This window comes from Phoca vitulina, unplaced genomic scaffold (assembly GCF_004348235.1).
Source record: "Phoca vitulina isolate PV1807 unplaced genomic scaffold, GSC_HSeal_1.0 scaffold108, whole genome shotgun sequence".
Taxonomy (NCBI): Eukaryota; Metazoa; Chordata; class Mammalia; order Carnivora; family Phocidae; genus Phoca; species Phoca vitulina.
The window spans coordinates 906,673-920,159 of NW_022589811.1; the positions used below are offsets into that span (position 1 = coordinate 906,673).

General features: G+C 50.7%; 2 protein-coding genes across 6 annotated transcripts in view; one reads left to right on the forward strand and one right to left on the reverse strand.

Moving 5' to 3' along the window:
* Nucleotides 1-6,714, forward strand: part of USP30 (ubiquitin specific peptidase 30) — a 26,339-nt gene extending 19,625 nt beyond the window's left edge. For both annotated transcript variants that reach the window (XM_032397998.1, XM_032397999.1), the window contains exons 8-13: nt 2,088-2,147; nt 2,645-2,731; nt 3,314-3,394; nt 3,494-3,713; nt 5,532-5,652; nt 6,056-6,714. In XM_032397998.1, coding sequence (XP_032253889.1) covers nt 2,088-2,147; nt 2,645-2,731; nt 3,314-3,394; nt 3,494-3,713; nt 5,532-5,652; nt 6,056-6,320 — 834 coding nt within the window. In that variant the 3' untranslated portion in view covers nt 6,321-6,714. The remainder of the gene's footprint in view (nt 1-2,087; nt 2,148-2,644; nt 2,732-3,313; nt 3,395-3,493; nt 3,714-5,531; nt 5,653-6,055) is intronic.
* Nucleotides 6,715-8,362: 1,648 nt separating this feature from the next.
* ALKBH2 (alkB homolog 2, alpha-ketoglutarate dependent dioxygenase) lies at nt 8,363-12,289 on the reverse strand. Of its 4 annotated transcripts, none has more exons than XM_032398003.1 (4): nt 12,183-12,289; nt 11,398-11,829; nt 10,143-10,341; nt 8,363-8,868 (listed from the first exon to the last, which is right to left on the reverse strand). In XM_032398003.1, exons 2-4 carry the CDS (start codon nt 11,672-11,674, stop codon nt 8,562-8,564), a joined length of 783 nt encoding a protein of 260 aa, XP_032253894.1. In that variant the 5' UTR covers nt 11,675-11,829; nt 12,183-12,289; the 3' UTR covers nt 8,363-8,561. The 4 variants fall into 4 exon arrangements, with proteins under 4 accessions (XP_032253894.1, XP_032253893.1, XP_032253892.1 ...); XM_032398002.1 differs by having other exon boundaries at nt 12,167-12,289; XM_032398001.1 differs by having other exon boundaries at nt 12,082-12,289.
* Between the last annotated feature and the right edge of the window lie 1,198 nt (nt 12,290-13,487).

Consider the following 13,487-nt stretch of genomic DNA (forward strand, 5'->3'; position numbering starts at 1 on the left):
TCAGGGTCATTCTTTCTCCCAGCCGCACCCCACCCCCCACCGTGGAGGGGGCGCCCGCACGCCTGCCTCGGTTACTTTCAGTTCCTCACTGTAAAGGTGTTGCTCTGTTGGTTTCTGGCCTCCACCTTTTCTGAGACACAGCCGGCATCGTTCCCGGCGCCCCCCTGTCCGTAGAGTGTCACTTTTCTTCCTCTGCCAGCTTATAAGATCTTCTCGCTACTTTTGAGTTTCAGCTGTCTGTGCACCCTGTGCCTAGGTGTCCTTTTCTTTGTCTTTGCTTGGAATTTGCTGAATTTCATAAATCTGTACATTTATGTTTTTCACCAAATTTGCACATTTTTTTTGGCCATTATTTTTCCAAAAAATTTTATGCCCCATTCTCTACGTGTTGGTCTGCTTGATATTGTTCCACAGCTCACTGAGGCTTGGTTCATTTTTCTTCAACCTCTTTCCTCCACGTTCTTCAAACTGGATCATATCTATGGACTTATCTTCAAGTTCATGGACTCTTCTCCATCTTCGCTTTGCTTGTCCAGTGAACTTTTCTTTCTTTCCTTTTTTTTTTTTTTAAGATTTTATTGATTTATTAGAGAGAGAGTGCCAGTACTGGAGGAGGGAGGGGCAGAGAAAGAAGGAGAAGCAGACTCCCTGCTGAGCAGGGAGCCCGATGCGGGACTTGATCCCAGGACTCTGGGATCATGACCTGAGCCGAAGGCAGAGGCTTAACCAGCTGAGCCACCCAGGTGCCCCCCAGCGAACTTCTCATTTTAGTTATTGTTCTTAGTTGTATAATATCCATTTGGTTCTTTATAGTTTCCATTTATCTGCTGAGACTCTCCATTTGTCCCCCACTAGGACTAAATAACTGTCTTCCTTTGTGTCCTTGAGCTTATTTGCCATAATTCTTTTTAAGGTCCTTGTGCTAATTTCAGTATCCAGGTCATCCGTAGGATCCTTCACCATGGGTCACATTTTCCTCTTTGTGCTGTATGTCTAGTAATTTTTTATTGCATATTTAACATTGTAGTAGAGACTTTGGATTCTGTTATGTTTCTCTGAAAAATAATGAATTCTGTTCTGATGTGCAGTTAACTTGGCTGAGCTCAAAGCCAAACTGTCTTCCCCACGTCAGGCAGCAAAATCTGCAGTTTTCTCAGCTTCTAGCTTCTGCTTTTTTGCCAGGCTCCTGGAGTTTCCCTGTGTGGGTGTGTTTGTGTGGGTGCGCACACACGCATGTGCGTGCCTTGGAATTGGGCAGGGTTTATACATTGATTTGGGGGCTCATGCTCTTGGTGGCTCCCCTCTTTTTGGGATTTCCCCGAGCCTCTGCACCAGCCCTGAACTCTGTCTTCTGATACCTCCATCCTGTGAGACTGCAGCTTTTTGCCACCTGACACTGAACTGCAGAGACCCGGGAGTTCCCTCAAGCGAAAAGTTACACAATGCAAATCTCACCGCGGAGTTCCTATTTCCCAAGAGTTGACAGTAGCTCTCCAGTCATCCAAACGGTTGTGTTTTGTTTTGGTCCAGAATTTATATGCATTATCTCAAGGAGAGCTAGTCTAGCCAAGCTCCTCTGCCATCACCAAAAGCAGCAACTCTTACCCTATTTTATCATCTGGGTTTTTTTGCAGTTAATAACAGAACAGGCACATCTTTCCATACACTCACACATTCCTCTACTGTGCTATTTTGAACAGAGCATGCTGTTCTGTGGACATGACGTAATTTATTTAATCATTCCCTAGAAATTTCAACTATTCACATTTTGCTGTTATAAATAATGCCGGGATGAACATCCTCATAGTTTTGTCCATGGTTATTTCCTGAAGATAAAATTCCTACATTGCTGGGTCAGGTGTGTTCTCTTACAGTTACCTTATAAGCTGTCCTTCAGTATCACTGTACCTCTGACGTTGACAGGGTTGTTTGTAATAGAATTTGCTTCTAGGTAGGTACACCGTGTTTCAATATGTCAGTGTTGGGCATCTAAATATTACACTGTTTCATAGGCATGTGTCTTCCCATCTCTAAAGCTCTGACTTGAACCTATGTCCTTTCTGGATTTTCTGCAATGTTTGTTTCAGAGTCCTGTTCGATTTGATACCTTCGACAGCCTTTCACTGAGTATTCCAGCTGCCACGTGGGTATGTACCGAGTGATGGTTTTTTTTGGGGTCTGTTTTGGAGACATTCAAATCAGAACGGGCTTTGAGACATGTTGTGTAGCCAAGGTACTATGCATTACTCAGACACATGGTTGGCTGAACCTGTCTTGGTTGTAATGTGTGGTACCATGGCCTGATCTGGCAGCAGAAGAAAGTGGATGGTTTTTCTCTGGCTGCAGGAATTTCAGCTTTTTTCAACACACACATGTATTAACCTCAAATTCAAAGATCTCTAAAACAGTGTGGGAGTCCATAAGTTTCTGCAGTGTTACGTACGTCCTCATAGCCTTGAATCCACCCATAACAGCAAGTCTAGGATGCTTTGAGCTCCACGTTTGCTCAGGGAACGTCCAGTTGCATCTGTGAAGCTTTATTGCCCATATAAGCAAAAATAAAGCTCTGGGATCACATTGCCTTCTGTTAATAGTTTCACTGTAATTGAATTGTAATCATGAATTTTGTTTTCTGGTGCTAAAGGGGCATCCACTGACCCTGGACCACTGCCTTCACCACTTTATCTCATCCGAATCTGTGCGGGACGTCGTATGTGACAACTGTACGCAGGTAAGCCTCTAATGCCCGGTGTCACCCCCCAGCGGGCCTGTGTGTCCCGATGCAGCACCTCTCACACCACCGCTCACCGCTCGCCTGAGCTCCTCTGACTATACCCAGGGGGGTTTTCGGCCACAGCCACGTAACCTGACTAGGAAATTGGTAGCTCTTCCCCAGATGAGTTCACTTCATCTGCAGAATAGTTAAAGAAAAACCCTGAGTGCTGTGCTTTGAGACAGGACCTCCCTCCCCCCTGCCCCCCGACCGACACTCACCTGCCTGACTCCCCTGAGCGTTCGTGTGTCATCCTCTGAAGAGGAACCGTGGGCAGAATTTCTGAGGACACAGAACAAAATAGATGATGCACCACAGCAGAGTTCCTGCATCACACTGTCATTTCTCTTGTCCCCACTGTCACTGTTACTTAACGATTAAAACAGTGAGAATGACTCACAATTAACTGGGCAGCTGAGCTCCTTTCGCAGGTCAAAGTCAGGTGCCAGCTGAATACAGGTGTAACACCAACCTGGCTGTGGCCCTCCCCAGATGTTACACTTCAAGAAATTCTGCAGAGTGATCTTTCCCTTACTTCAGATCGAAGCCAGAGGGACGTTGAATGGGGAGAAGGTGGAACACCAGAGGACCACCTTTGTTAAACAGCTGAAACTAGGCAAGGTGAGCCCACCCCACACGCCTTGTCGGCTTTGCCCTCGGGGACCCCTGTGTCCCGCCCCCGACACTCAGCCACATCCGGTTTCTGTCCCGTCCCTGCAGCTCCCTCAGTGTCTGTGCATCCACCTGCAGCGGCTGAGCTGGTCCAGCCACGGCACACCCCTGAAGCGGCATGAGCACGTGCAGTTCAACGAGTTCCTGATGATGGACATCTATAAGTATCACCTCCTCGGGCACAGACCTGGTCAGCACAGCCCCAAGCCCAGTGAGACCGCCGGGCCCACCCTGGACCTGCAGGACGGGCCGGCCGCCCCCAGATCAGGTGTGTGCCCGAGGGGCTAACACACGGAACTTACAGCACAGGGAAAAGGAATTTGGTGTCACCACCTTCTGGGGCCCTTATGCCACGAGGGGAGCTAGTCCAGTGGTTGCTTAAGTTCTTGAGAATAGCAGGATTGGGGGTACGGGAGGGAAGATTCCTTAAAAGAGGTTAAACTTACATAGTAACGAGGTGTATGGTTTTAAAAACGGTATCACAGTTGAAAAAATATGGGAAGAAAAACTTAAGATTGCTGACAGAATGGTAATTGGCCCCTAGCATTCCAAAGAATTTCTTCCCCCACCCCGCCCCGTAGGGTCATGTCATTTATAAAGATGTGGGGAGGAAAAGTTCTGGCTAAAGATCATGTCTTCGTTACTGAGTTCCTTACTGATCTAGCTCCACTGCTCTCCTCACTTGAGACTAATTACCGAGTCGGGCGCCCCGGGAGCAGGTAGCTCTTACTGCCCCCAGTCTTGGCTGAGGGGAAAATCGAGGCCCCAGGAGGTGAAATGACTGGTCACGGAGCAAACATCAGTCCACTGGGAGGATGGGCACCAGAAGGCAGCGTTGGGCAGTTTTTAAAAGCTATCTTTTCTAACTCCTTGAGTTCTTTAGAATTACATAGACCAGGAAAACCCACCGACTCTGAGGGCTCTGAGCCTAGACTCCCTGTCCGCACCTGCTCCCAGTCAAGCCGGAGGCCTGGCTTCCCCGCACCCCGGATTCTCCTGACTTAGCGTCCCTTGCTGCTTTTATTCTTTCTCGCCTCTACGGTTGCGTGGCCTGGCAGGACACCATTCACAGGGAGACTGTATTTTGCCTTTTTTCAGCAGGTCAGTAGACGAACGTCAGAGCAGCTGTGGTGGGAAGAGGGCTCAGTCTTTGGACCGCCTCAGCCTGGATCCCTGCTCCCCCGGCCGCATGTCGCAGCATGCTCGCTGTGGCTCCTGTACGGCCCACAGGGGCCTGCTGGGTACTCACAGGGCCCCGCACAGGGCACTTGAAAGGGCAAGAGAGGTCACGATCTCCTTCGTTATTTTATCTACACCCATCAACATTTATCAACACGGTTACATGTTGGTATTCTTTAGAAGCTGGCAATTAAAGAATAGAGAATGTTGAGGTCTGTGGTTCTCATCAGGGAGTTTTGTCCCCCAGGAGACATGGGGCAGTGGCTGGTGGCATTTTTGGCTGTCACAACCAAGGAGACGGGTGTTACTGGCATCAGGTGGGTAGAGGCCAGGGATGCTGTGAAACCTCCTACGGCCCAGGACAGCCCCACAACCAAGAGTTAACCCAGCCCACGTGTCAGTAGTGACAGGGTTGAGAAACATTGGTTTAGGTTGAAATGCCAGTAAATTAGCTGCAGCTTAACTCTGGCGCATCTTTAGCAAACAGGGACGGGGGCTTCAAGATTCACAAAGCTGTCAGAGTGAGCAGCAGACCAGGAGTTAGACCCACTTTTCTTACTCGGGATTAAGAAAGTCAAGGACAAAAAGGTAGGGGCGCCTGGGTTAAGCTTCTGCCTTCAGCTCAGGTCATGATCCCGGGGTCCTGGGATCGAGCCCCATGTTGGGCTCCCTGCTCAGCGGGGAGCCTGCTTCTCCCTCTCCCCTGTTCCCTCTCTCTCTCTCTCTCAAATAAATAAATAAAATCTGGAAAAAAAGGACAAAAAGGTAGGAATCAACCCAACACAAAATGAACTTGTTTTTCTCTTTGCAGCATTGTTGGGGAGTTAAACTCAAGGTAACGGAGGGCATGGTGTGTTCTCCTACAGCCACTGTTGCGGTAATTGCCTTGGGCCTTTTTCTCTTGCAGTTCTGGATCAGCCCGGGGGCCCGAAAACACACATTTTTATGAATGGAGCCTGCTCCCCATCTTTATTGCCGCCCCTGCCAGGCCCGATGCCCTTCCCGCTCCCGGTGGTTCCTGACTACAGGTGAGCCGCCCCGGAGAAGCACAGTCTTCATTTCTCATAGCTGCTGGTTCTCTTGGTTTCCAGAATTAGCTTTGCACAGAAACGGATGACAATGCAGACATTTTTCTTTCATCTTCAGGTGTAATTTCACTATTACACATTCCTGTTTATTTTTGTCCCAACTGGAAAGCACTTTAAAAATAAGAATTCTAGAAGTACATAAAATTTAAATATATGTGTTCTGTGTATATATGTGGGAATGCATCAGTCTGCATTTTAAGGGTCGTGTAGTGTTCACTTGTATGGAGGTACCCTCTATCAGTCCCCCATCACTGAACAGCTAGGATTCTTTCACTTTTCGGTTTTGCCCATGACCCTTCTTTTTTGTATCTGTAAACGGCTTGCATGTGTTCCTCCCATTCAGCTCCTCCACGTACCTCTTCCGGCTGATGGCAGTTGTGGTCCACCACGGAGACATGCACTCGGGACACTTCGTGACTTACCGACGGTCCCCGCCGTCGGCCAAGAACCCCCTTTCAACCAGCAACCAGTGGCTGTGGATCTCCGACGACACGGTCCGCAAGGCCAGCCTGCAGGAGGTCCTGTCCTCCAGCGCCTACCTGCTGTTTTATGAGCGTGTTCTTTCCAAGATGCAGCCCCAGGGCCGGGAGTACAGGTCCGAAGAATGACGGCCCTGCCTGAGAGCCGATGGCACTGTCCACGTGGGCCGGGAACCAGGCAAGATGTGGCTGTGTGTGCGTGCGCAGGTGGCCCCGCTAGAGTCCTCAGCCTTCTGGTGTGTTCTCAGAGCAGGCTCCGTGCAGGAGCCGCTGGCCCCCAGTTCAAACCAAATCTGGCCCCCTGAACAGCTCTGGGAGCATGCGCTGGGTGGTGTCCTCACTGTGCTCCGACCATTCATTCTGTCTAGAACGTCTTTTTACTCACCTGATACAGGTAATTAAAAGAAATCCGGTTCTGGAAGCCACCTTTTTTATATTCGGCTATGTTAGGTGTTCTCAGAGGGGAGGTAACTTTGTCTAATCCTCCAATCAGTTTCAGCATAGATCTTTTATTTTTAATAAGCAGGCCCAAAATATTGGTGAAATTATTAAAGGCAACAATTTAGAAGAAAAAGTGCCTTTCACTTTCGATTGCTTTTGTAGCACATCCATTCTGGAAAATACACATTGTCTAAGAGTCCTCTGAACAACTTTTGAGAAAAGCTCTGCTCCTTCCAAGTTTCTCCGCGGAGAGCAACAGGACGCCTAAAAGACGCCTGAAGAACACCCGCCTTCTCTTTTTGTGGGTCTTTTCTAATCTTTGGATTCTTTCTGTCATCAAAGTGCACCTGCCAAATCTGCCCCCCCCCCCGGGGTGGGGGGGATTCTTCGCTGCTCCGTCAGCTGTGAGCTGCTTCCCGCTTGCTCTTACTGTCAGCACACTGGACGGGAGACGTGACGATGGTCTGTCATCCACCTGCGTGAACAGTGGGCACGGGGCAGCATCCGTGCCAACCACTGCACCTCCTCTGCTCTGGACAAAGCCAGTTTTTACACGACATCCCCACCCCCCCGTGGACGGTTATTTCTAACTCTGTCGCCCCTGCAGCGCTCCCGAGGTTTACAGGTGCAGCTGGGGGCTGTGTGAGATTCAGGAGCTGGGCTCTGGAAGGGCACTGACCGCAGGGCCACAGTCGGACTTCCTCGTTTGGCAAGGGTAGGCTTAGGCTCAGCGAGCATCCAAACCCCAGCCCTTTCCACAAAAAAGAAGAAAGTTTTCAATTTGTAAAAAACGTATCCTTACAGCTGATCATCTAGTACTGTCATTTTGTTATAGGTCCATACTCTACATTTATTGTACAAAGACTGTACTGAGCATTTTCTTCCCTCTTGGGAGAAGGCTCATGGACGCAGCCCAGCACCACAGGAAGTTTGAGGACACAGTGGTATCTATGTTCTAGCTAGGTAGGTTTTTTATTAAAAAAAATTCAAACGGACTCTTTAAAGATTTGGAATTTGAACTTTTTAAAAGGTCACCCGAGGTGAGGCTGAGGCTGAGAACCGGGCTTCCCCTGGTGGGGGTGGGCTGGCAGACGCTGCTAGACCAGGCCTGGGTGTCCGCAAAGAGCACAAGGGGCCCGGGTGATCGCCGTCCCGCCGGGCCCAGCACGCACCCCGAGGACTCACAACTCTCGACCGACTGAACGTACTGTGGAAGGTTCTCCGGGCCCCGGACGTCCGGGAGAGAGGAGCAGCGTGAAGCTTCCTTCCCGGTTCCGTTGCAGGCCCTGGCTTTCATGTTGCCTCAAGTACAGCTGTTCCTGAGTCCCGGGGACAAACACCCGATGATGTGACCCTTACACCGTGCTGCAAAACTGTAGCTTTCAGTAACTGCTCTTCTGCCGCCGTTTCCCCTTTGAAATCTGCTGTTAAAGAGATGCCGGGCCCGGAACATTCAGCTGTAAGCCGATGGCGGGTCAGAGGCCGGGGTGGCCATGCACGGTCTCTGACCCGGACTTAAAGCTGACTTCCTCATTTTGTAAATTATTAGGCATTAAGTAGCAGCCACCTCATCTTTCTAGCTTTAAGTTATTTACAGAGCGGCTTCTCTGGGCAAAAACCTAAGTTAAACTAGTAGTTTATGCCATAATAACTTCTGATTTATGTATTTGCTAAAGGTACCTTTTGTATCTGCTGTGTATTATAGTAATAAAAGAATCTTTTTGTTAGGAAAAAAAACCCAACTGGTATTCTTTCATAATTGACCAACTTGATACAACCATCCTCTTTCTGAATTCTGCATTGTTAGGTAATAAGCCCCATGCTTGGATGCAGCCTTTCCTATGTTCCCTGTTGGGAAAAGAGAAGCCAGCTCCCTCTTGGAGTAGAGAGGGAAGGAGAAAAGAGAAGTACAAACCACCAACACAGTTTTTACTTTTTAGTGGGCAGAATTTTGCGAAATGTCAAATTGACCCGTGGGGCTAGAATCTTCTTCCGTACGGGGAGACTGTGGTACCAGTGAGTGTTGGTCGGGTGGTTCATCATAAGCAAACTTCCGTGGGCCAGCTGCAGCCTCACCACCTCCACCTTCCGGGTGGGCTTTTTCCCCCGAGAGTCCTTATGCCGGAAGAAGAAGTCTCTGCAGGCCCCAAAGGAGACAGAAGCTATGGGGCTCCCGGGAGCCAGTTCTCGTTCATCATCTCGGTGCTCACCAATGTGGTCACAGCCGTCTTTATACCTGCAGTGAGAACACAAGCCCAGTTTACAAAACAGCCCTCTCCTGGGACCCGCCAACAGGGCAGAATCCTCATTTTCCCCCAGCGTGACAGGTGCCAGGAGCAGCCCCTGCTGTGGGTCTGTGGGGGCTGGAGGGCCTCATCTGGGTCCACAGATGAGCCAAGCCTGAAGCACTTCCACTCGATCTTGTCCTGTTTGATCATGTGCTTTAAAATGTAACTCACCAAAAGCAGCCAAAAACTCGTCTTGGGGTTTTCCCAGTTCATGTATGTAAACCTTCAAATGGTTTCTCCCCTACTTAGAATAAAAAACCCTGACTCCTTGCCAGTTTGGCCCCTGCCCGTCTCTGAGCTCATAATAGCCCTCTCTTCCTCCCCTCATTTGCTGCTCCAGCAGTTATCAGTGGGATTTCCGCTCCTTACACACTCCAAGCCCCCTCTGCTCTTCCTCAGGATGTGTGTGGCTTGCTCCCTCATTCCATGTAGTCTCAGCACCTCAGGGAGCCCTCCGCTAACCACCTTCCCCTAAACTCAGGGTTGGTAAGCAGGGCAGTTCTGTCCCCCCAAGGGACGCTCAGCAGTGTCTGGAGACATTCTGGTGGCTGTGACTGGGGAGGGGATGCTCCCGGCATCCAGGGGGTGGAAGCCAGGGAAGCTGCTCACATCCTGCAAAGCACAGGGCAGCCCCGACAACAGAAGTATCTGGCCCAAAATGTCAGAGTGTTGCTGGTGCAAAACCCTGCTCTCAACTCAGACCCCTTCTTCCTGGCCATTCTTAGCAATATCAGCCTGTTTAATTTTCTTTAAGACACTTATCAGCGTCTGAAATGATCTTGTTCAACGGTTTGTTCATGAGAGAATCACCTCTCACTTCCGCTGTGGCGTGGCCTCCACGAGGACCAACTGCTGATGCTCTCCTGGCCACATCCCTGCTGCACTAAGGGATCTGTTGTACAAATGAATAAAATATGGTGGATCTTATCTTTAGGGAACAAACTGAGGGCTGGAGGGGGGCTGGGTGGGGGGATGGGGTAACCGGGTGATGGGCATTAAGGGGGGCACATGATGTGATGAGCACTGGGTGTGATATGCAACTGATGAATCACTGAACCCTACATCTGCAACTAAGGATGTACTTACTCTATGTTAGCTAATTGAATTTAAATTTAAAAAAAAAATGATGGAATCCTAAACTCCCGCCTTCGGAAGAAGCAGATTTATACAATTCAGTCCAGTAGCCTAAAAAGGAAAAGGAAAAAACCAGGTAGAGTGTCACCTGTTGACAAGCACAAAGTTGAAGGTCTCTCCTGTCACCATAGAAACACGATCCCGGACGTGCTCTAGAACTGGGATCCAGGGCTTTGGAGACAGAGTGAGGCCCGAGAACGTGTAGGTCAGCCCCGCGTTGCCATAGGTCGCTTGCTTCCTGGGCACACTGTGCCACTTCCCGAACACCTGGATCCTGGCCAGCGCACCTGCGCAGATAAAACACGGCAGCTCAGAAGAGCAGGCAGGCGAGTAGCCCACACGCTTGCTCCCTGAGGATTCAGGATCGAAAGGAAACTGAAACAGGAGTAACATTTCACTTCCTGACCAGGGACAGAAATCACTGTGGCTTGCCCAAAATGTTCACGTAAGAACAGTGGTTCTTGTCCTACACTTAGAGAAACACGCTCTTGTCCAATTTTCTTTTTTTTTTTTAACACTATGCTTTAATTTTAAGCCTTAACTCCAGTAGAAGCATAATAAGAGGCTGAAATGCAAGCAAGCTGAAGTCAGGCTACACGCTAGGGTGATTCTGCCAACCATGGGGACTAAGGGTGTGGGGCCCCCAAGAGAGATGAAGCCAACGCAGTTAAGGCTGTGGGCTGGGGTCTCCCGTGGGCTTCTCTCTGCCTCCACGTGCGCTGCCACCTTGCAGCCGTTCTCAGCGTGTGCTCCCGGACCAACAGCATCAGCAGGCCCTGGAAACAGCCGCTACACTGTGGGGGAGGGCTCCAGCGATCCCAGTTCTCGGAAGCGACAAAGGCCCCCCCCTCCCCGGGGTGATGCTCAGAACCCCCTCTGTGGGGGAATTACCTGGTTATTTGCTGTCTCTCCTACTAGACCAGCTGCACTTTAGAGTCATCTGGAGGCTTTCTAAAAACACTGCTGCCCAGGCTGCACCTCCCCCCCGCCCCCAGCTACTCCGATTCAGCTGGTCTCGCCCAGGCTGCACCACAACCCCCCCAGCTACTCCGATTCAGCTGGTCTCGGGTAGAACCCAGCATCCCTTTTGTTTTTTACCTTTCCCAGCTGATTCTAATCAGCAGCCAGATGGCAAATCATTCCCAAGTCTGTCAGCTCCTGGTGGGCAGGCAAACTTTTCTCCAGTTTCTATCCCAGGCGCCCAACATGGTGCTCGGCCCACAGATGCCCAGAGAGTATGTGTTGAATCAGTTAATGAAGTCACTGGTTCAGATTTCCCCAAACACAGAGCACTAGTTTTGTCAAACAAGTCTTCAACACACACCCCGAAGTCCTCGGCTTACCTGTAAAATACTCCACTCCTTGCTCCAGCTCCTGGAAAATCTTGTCCGCTTCGGCTTTGCCAAACAGGACTGTGTAATCACAGCTCAGGCCCTCGGCTCGGATGTGCCGCCAGCTGGGGCCGGCCAGGGGGCCTGCATTCCCTGGGGTTTCTGCCCTGGGCCTCTTCCTGCTGCTCTCCTCGTCTCCTCTTAGCCCTGCTGGGCCTTCTCCACTCACCTCTCGCTCCCTCTTTCCCAAAAGGGCCCCTAAAGCCCCCTTCACCAGGAACCTGTCCATTCTGTCTCCCTAAAGCACAGGCCTGGGAGCCAGCTGCAGGGCAGAGAGAGAGATTGCCCAGGCTCTGTCCCAGATGCAAAACTTGGCTTGGTGGCCAAGGGGGCCCACAGAACTTCTCCTCAGTGTTTTCAAGTTCCCACTTTTAACACCATATCCTAGAAAGGAAGTAGAGGATGTTGAAGTTGAGAGGGTCGCTCAGGATGTCCTGGGTCCCCCACACCTGGCTATGTATCACAGTCAGCTGGCTGGCTTGCAAAACCCCAACTGCCTGCATTCTACCCACCAAGCACCTGACCTTTTCAAGAAAGCCCACCCTGGCACGCCTGGACAAGGGAAGGGGTTTGCCCAAAGTCACCCAGAGAAGCAGATTCCCGGTCTCCTTTCCCCCCCCCGCCCCCACTACTGACCGGCCCTCCCACGCCAGTATGCCCTTGGGTAAGTATAGTGATCCTCGAATGGCTAGGATTCAGAATCTGATCCCAAAACAGTTACACGTGGTCACACGCACGCCGAACTCCGATAGAAAATAAGGATTGTGACACCGAACAGGGGGCGGGGGCTCTCTCTGACACCGCAGACAGCGGCCGCGCCGCCCCGAGCCCGGCAAACACCGGAGGCGGGGCTGGCGGGAAAGAGCCAACACGGGGGCCGCAGCGTCACTTCCGGGTGGATTTCGGGGGGCCCGCTGGGAAATGTAGGCACCTCGGCGGAACAGTGCGGTGAGCGGCTCCCTGGCGCCACCTGTTGGCCTCCTGGGCGCGCTGCAGGCACTGCAGGTTTTCCGCCTAGCCACTTACTCCCTGGGGAGGTGGGCCACCCGGTGGGAGCACGACCCCATGGCTTCTGTATTCGTCTCCACCCGTCGGGCTGTGTGGTTCTTGCAGGTCGCTTACCGTCCCTGGGCTTGAATAGCTTCCCCTGCACAGTGGGGGCTATAAAACCTCCGCGGCGAGAGCACTGTGAGGATTAGATGACAGGACGGGCCAGGAATGCTTTCGTGCTCCAAACAAATGTCAGATTCTGTTACTGCTCCTCATTTTTGTTGACTCTCTGTCTCCCCCAGTGCAATGAAAGCTCCGTGGGATTCGGGGCCTTTGTTTTGAATCTTCTTAGTGCACGGTTGTGCAGATTTTGACAGAAGTACACAGTTGTGTGACCACCACCATGATCATGATCAAGAATGGTTCTGTCACCCCACAAAATTCCCCCAAGCCTTTTAGTTAGAAACTCGCCCTCGCCCGATGCTAACCCCCGAGCCCCTGGCCACCACTGAGCAGTTTCCTGTCCCTATAGTTCCGTCTTTTCCAGAATTTTTTTTAAAGATTTTATTTCAGAGAGAGAGAGCTCAAGCAGGGGGAGCAGCAGAGGGAGAAGCAGGCTTTCCGCTGAGCAAGGAGCCCGATGTGGAGCTCGATCCCAGGACCCCAGGATCACGACCCCAGCAGAAGGCAGACACAACCTACTGAGCCACCCAGGCACCCCTTTTCCAGAATTTCTTATGAATGAAATTATACAATAGATAGCCTTTGGGAAGTAAAGATAAGGGAAGTTCCAAAAGGATTTTCATATGCTAAAGAGGACTCACAGAATACCCGAGGCCTTGCCATTGTCAAACTAAGGTTGCTTTTCCCTCTAGCAAGGAAGGCATTAACAAAGACCGTTTGGAGCTTCCGGGAGGAACATTATACTCTGCCTGCCTCAAGTATTTGTCAGCGGGCTGCAGGTTCTAAGGACATTTAATTTTATCTGTTTCCTTCTGCCTTTGTTTCCCACCTCATCTGCCCTCAGCAGGGTTCAATTTTGGAGATGGAGA

Coding starts and splice junctions, on each gene's coding strand:
- ALKBH2 (XM_032398003.1), bottom strand. CDS start 11,674: ATGGACAGGTTCCTGGTGAAGGGGGCTTTAGGGGCCCTTTTGGGAAAG. Junction 10,342..11,397: donor AGGAGTGGAGTATTTTACAG/GTAAGCCGAGGA, acceptor TTATCTGCGCAG/GTGCGCTGGCCAGGATCCAG. Junction 8,869..10,142: donor AACTTTGTGCTTGTCAACAG/GTGACACTCTAC, acceptor TTCTCACTGCAG/GTATAAAGACGGCTGTGACC.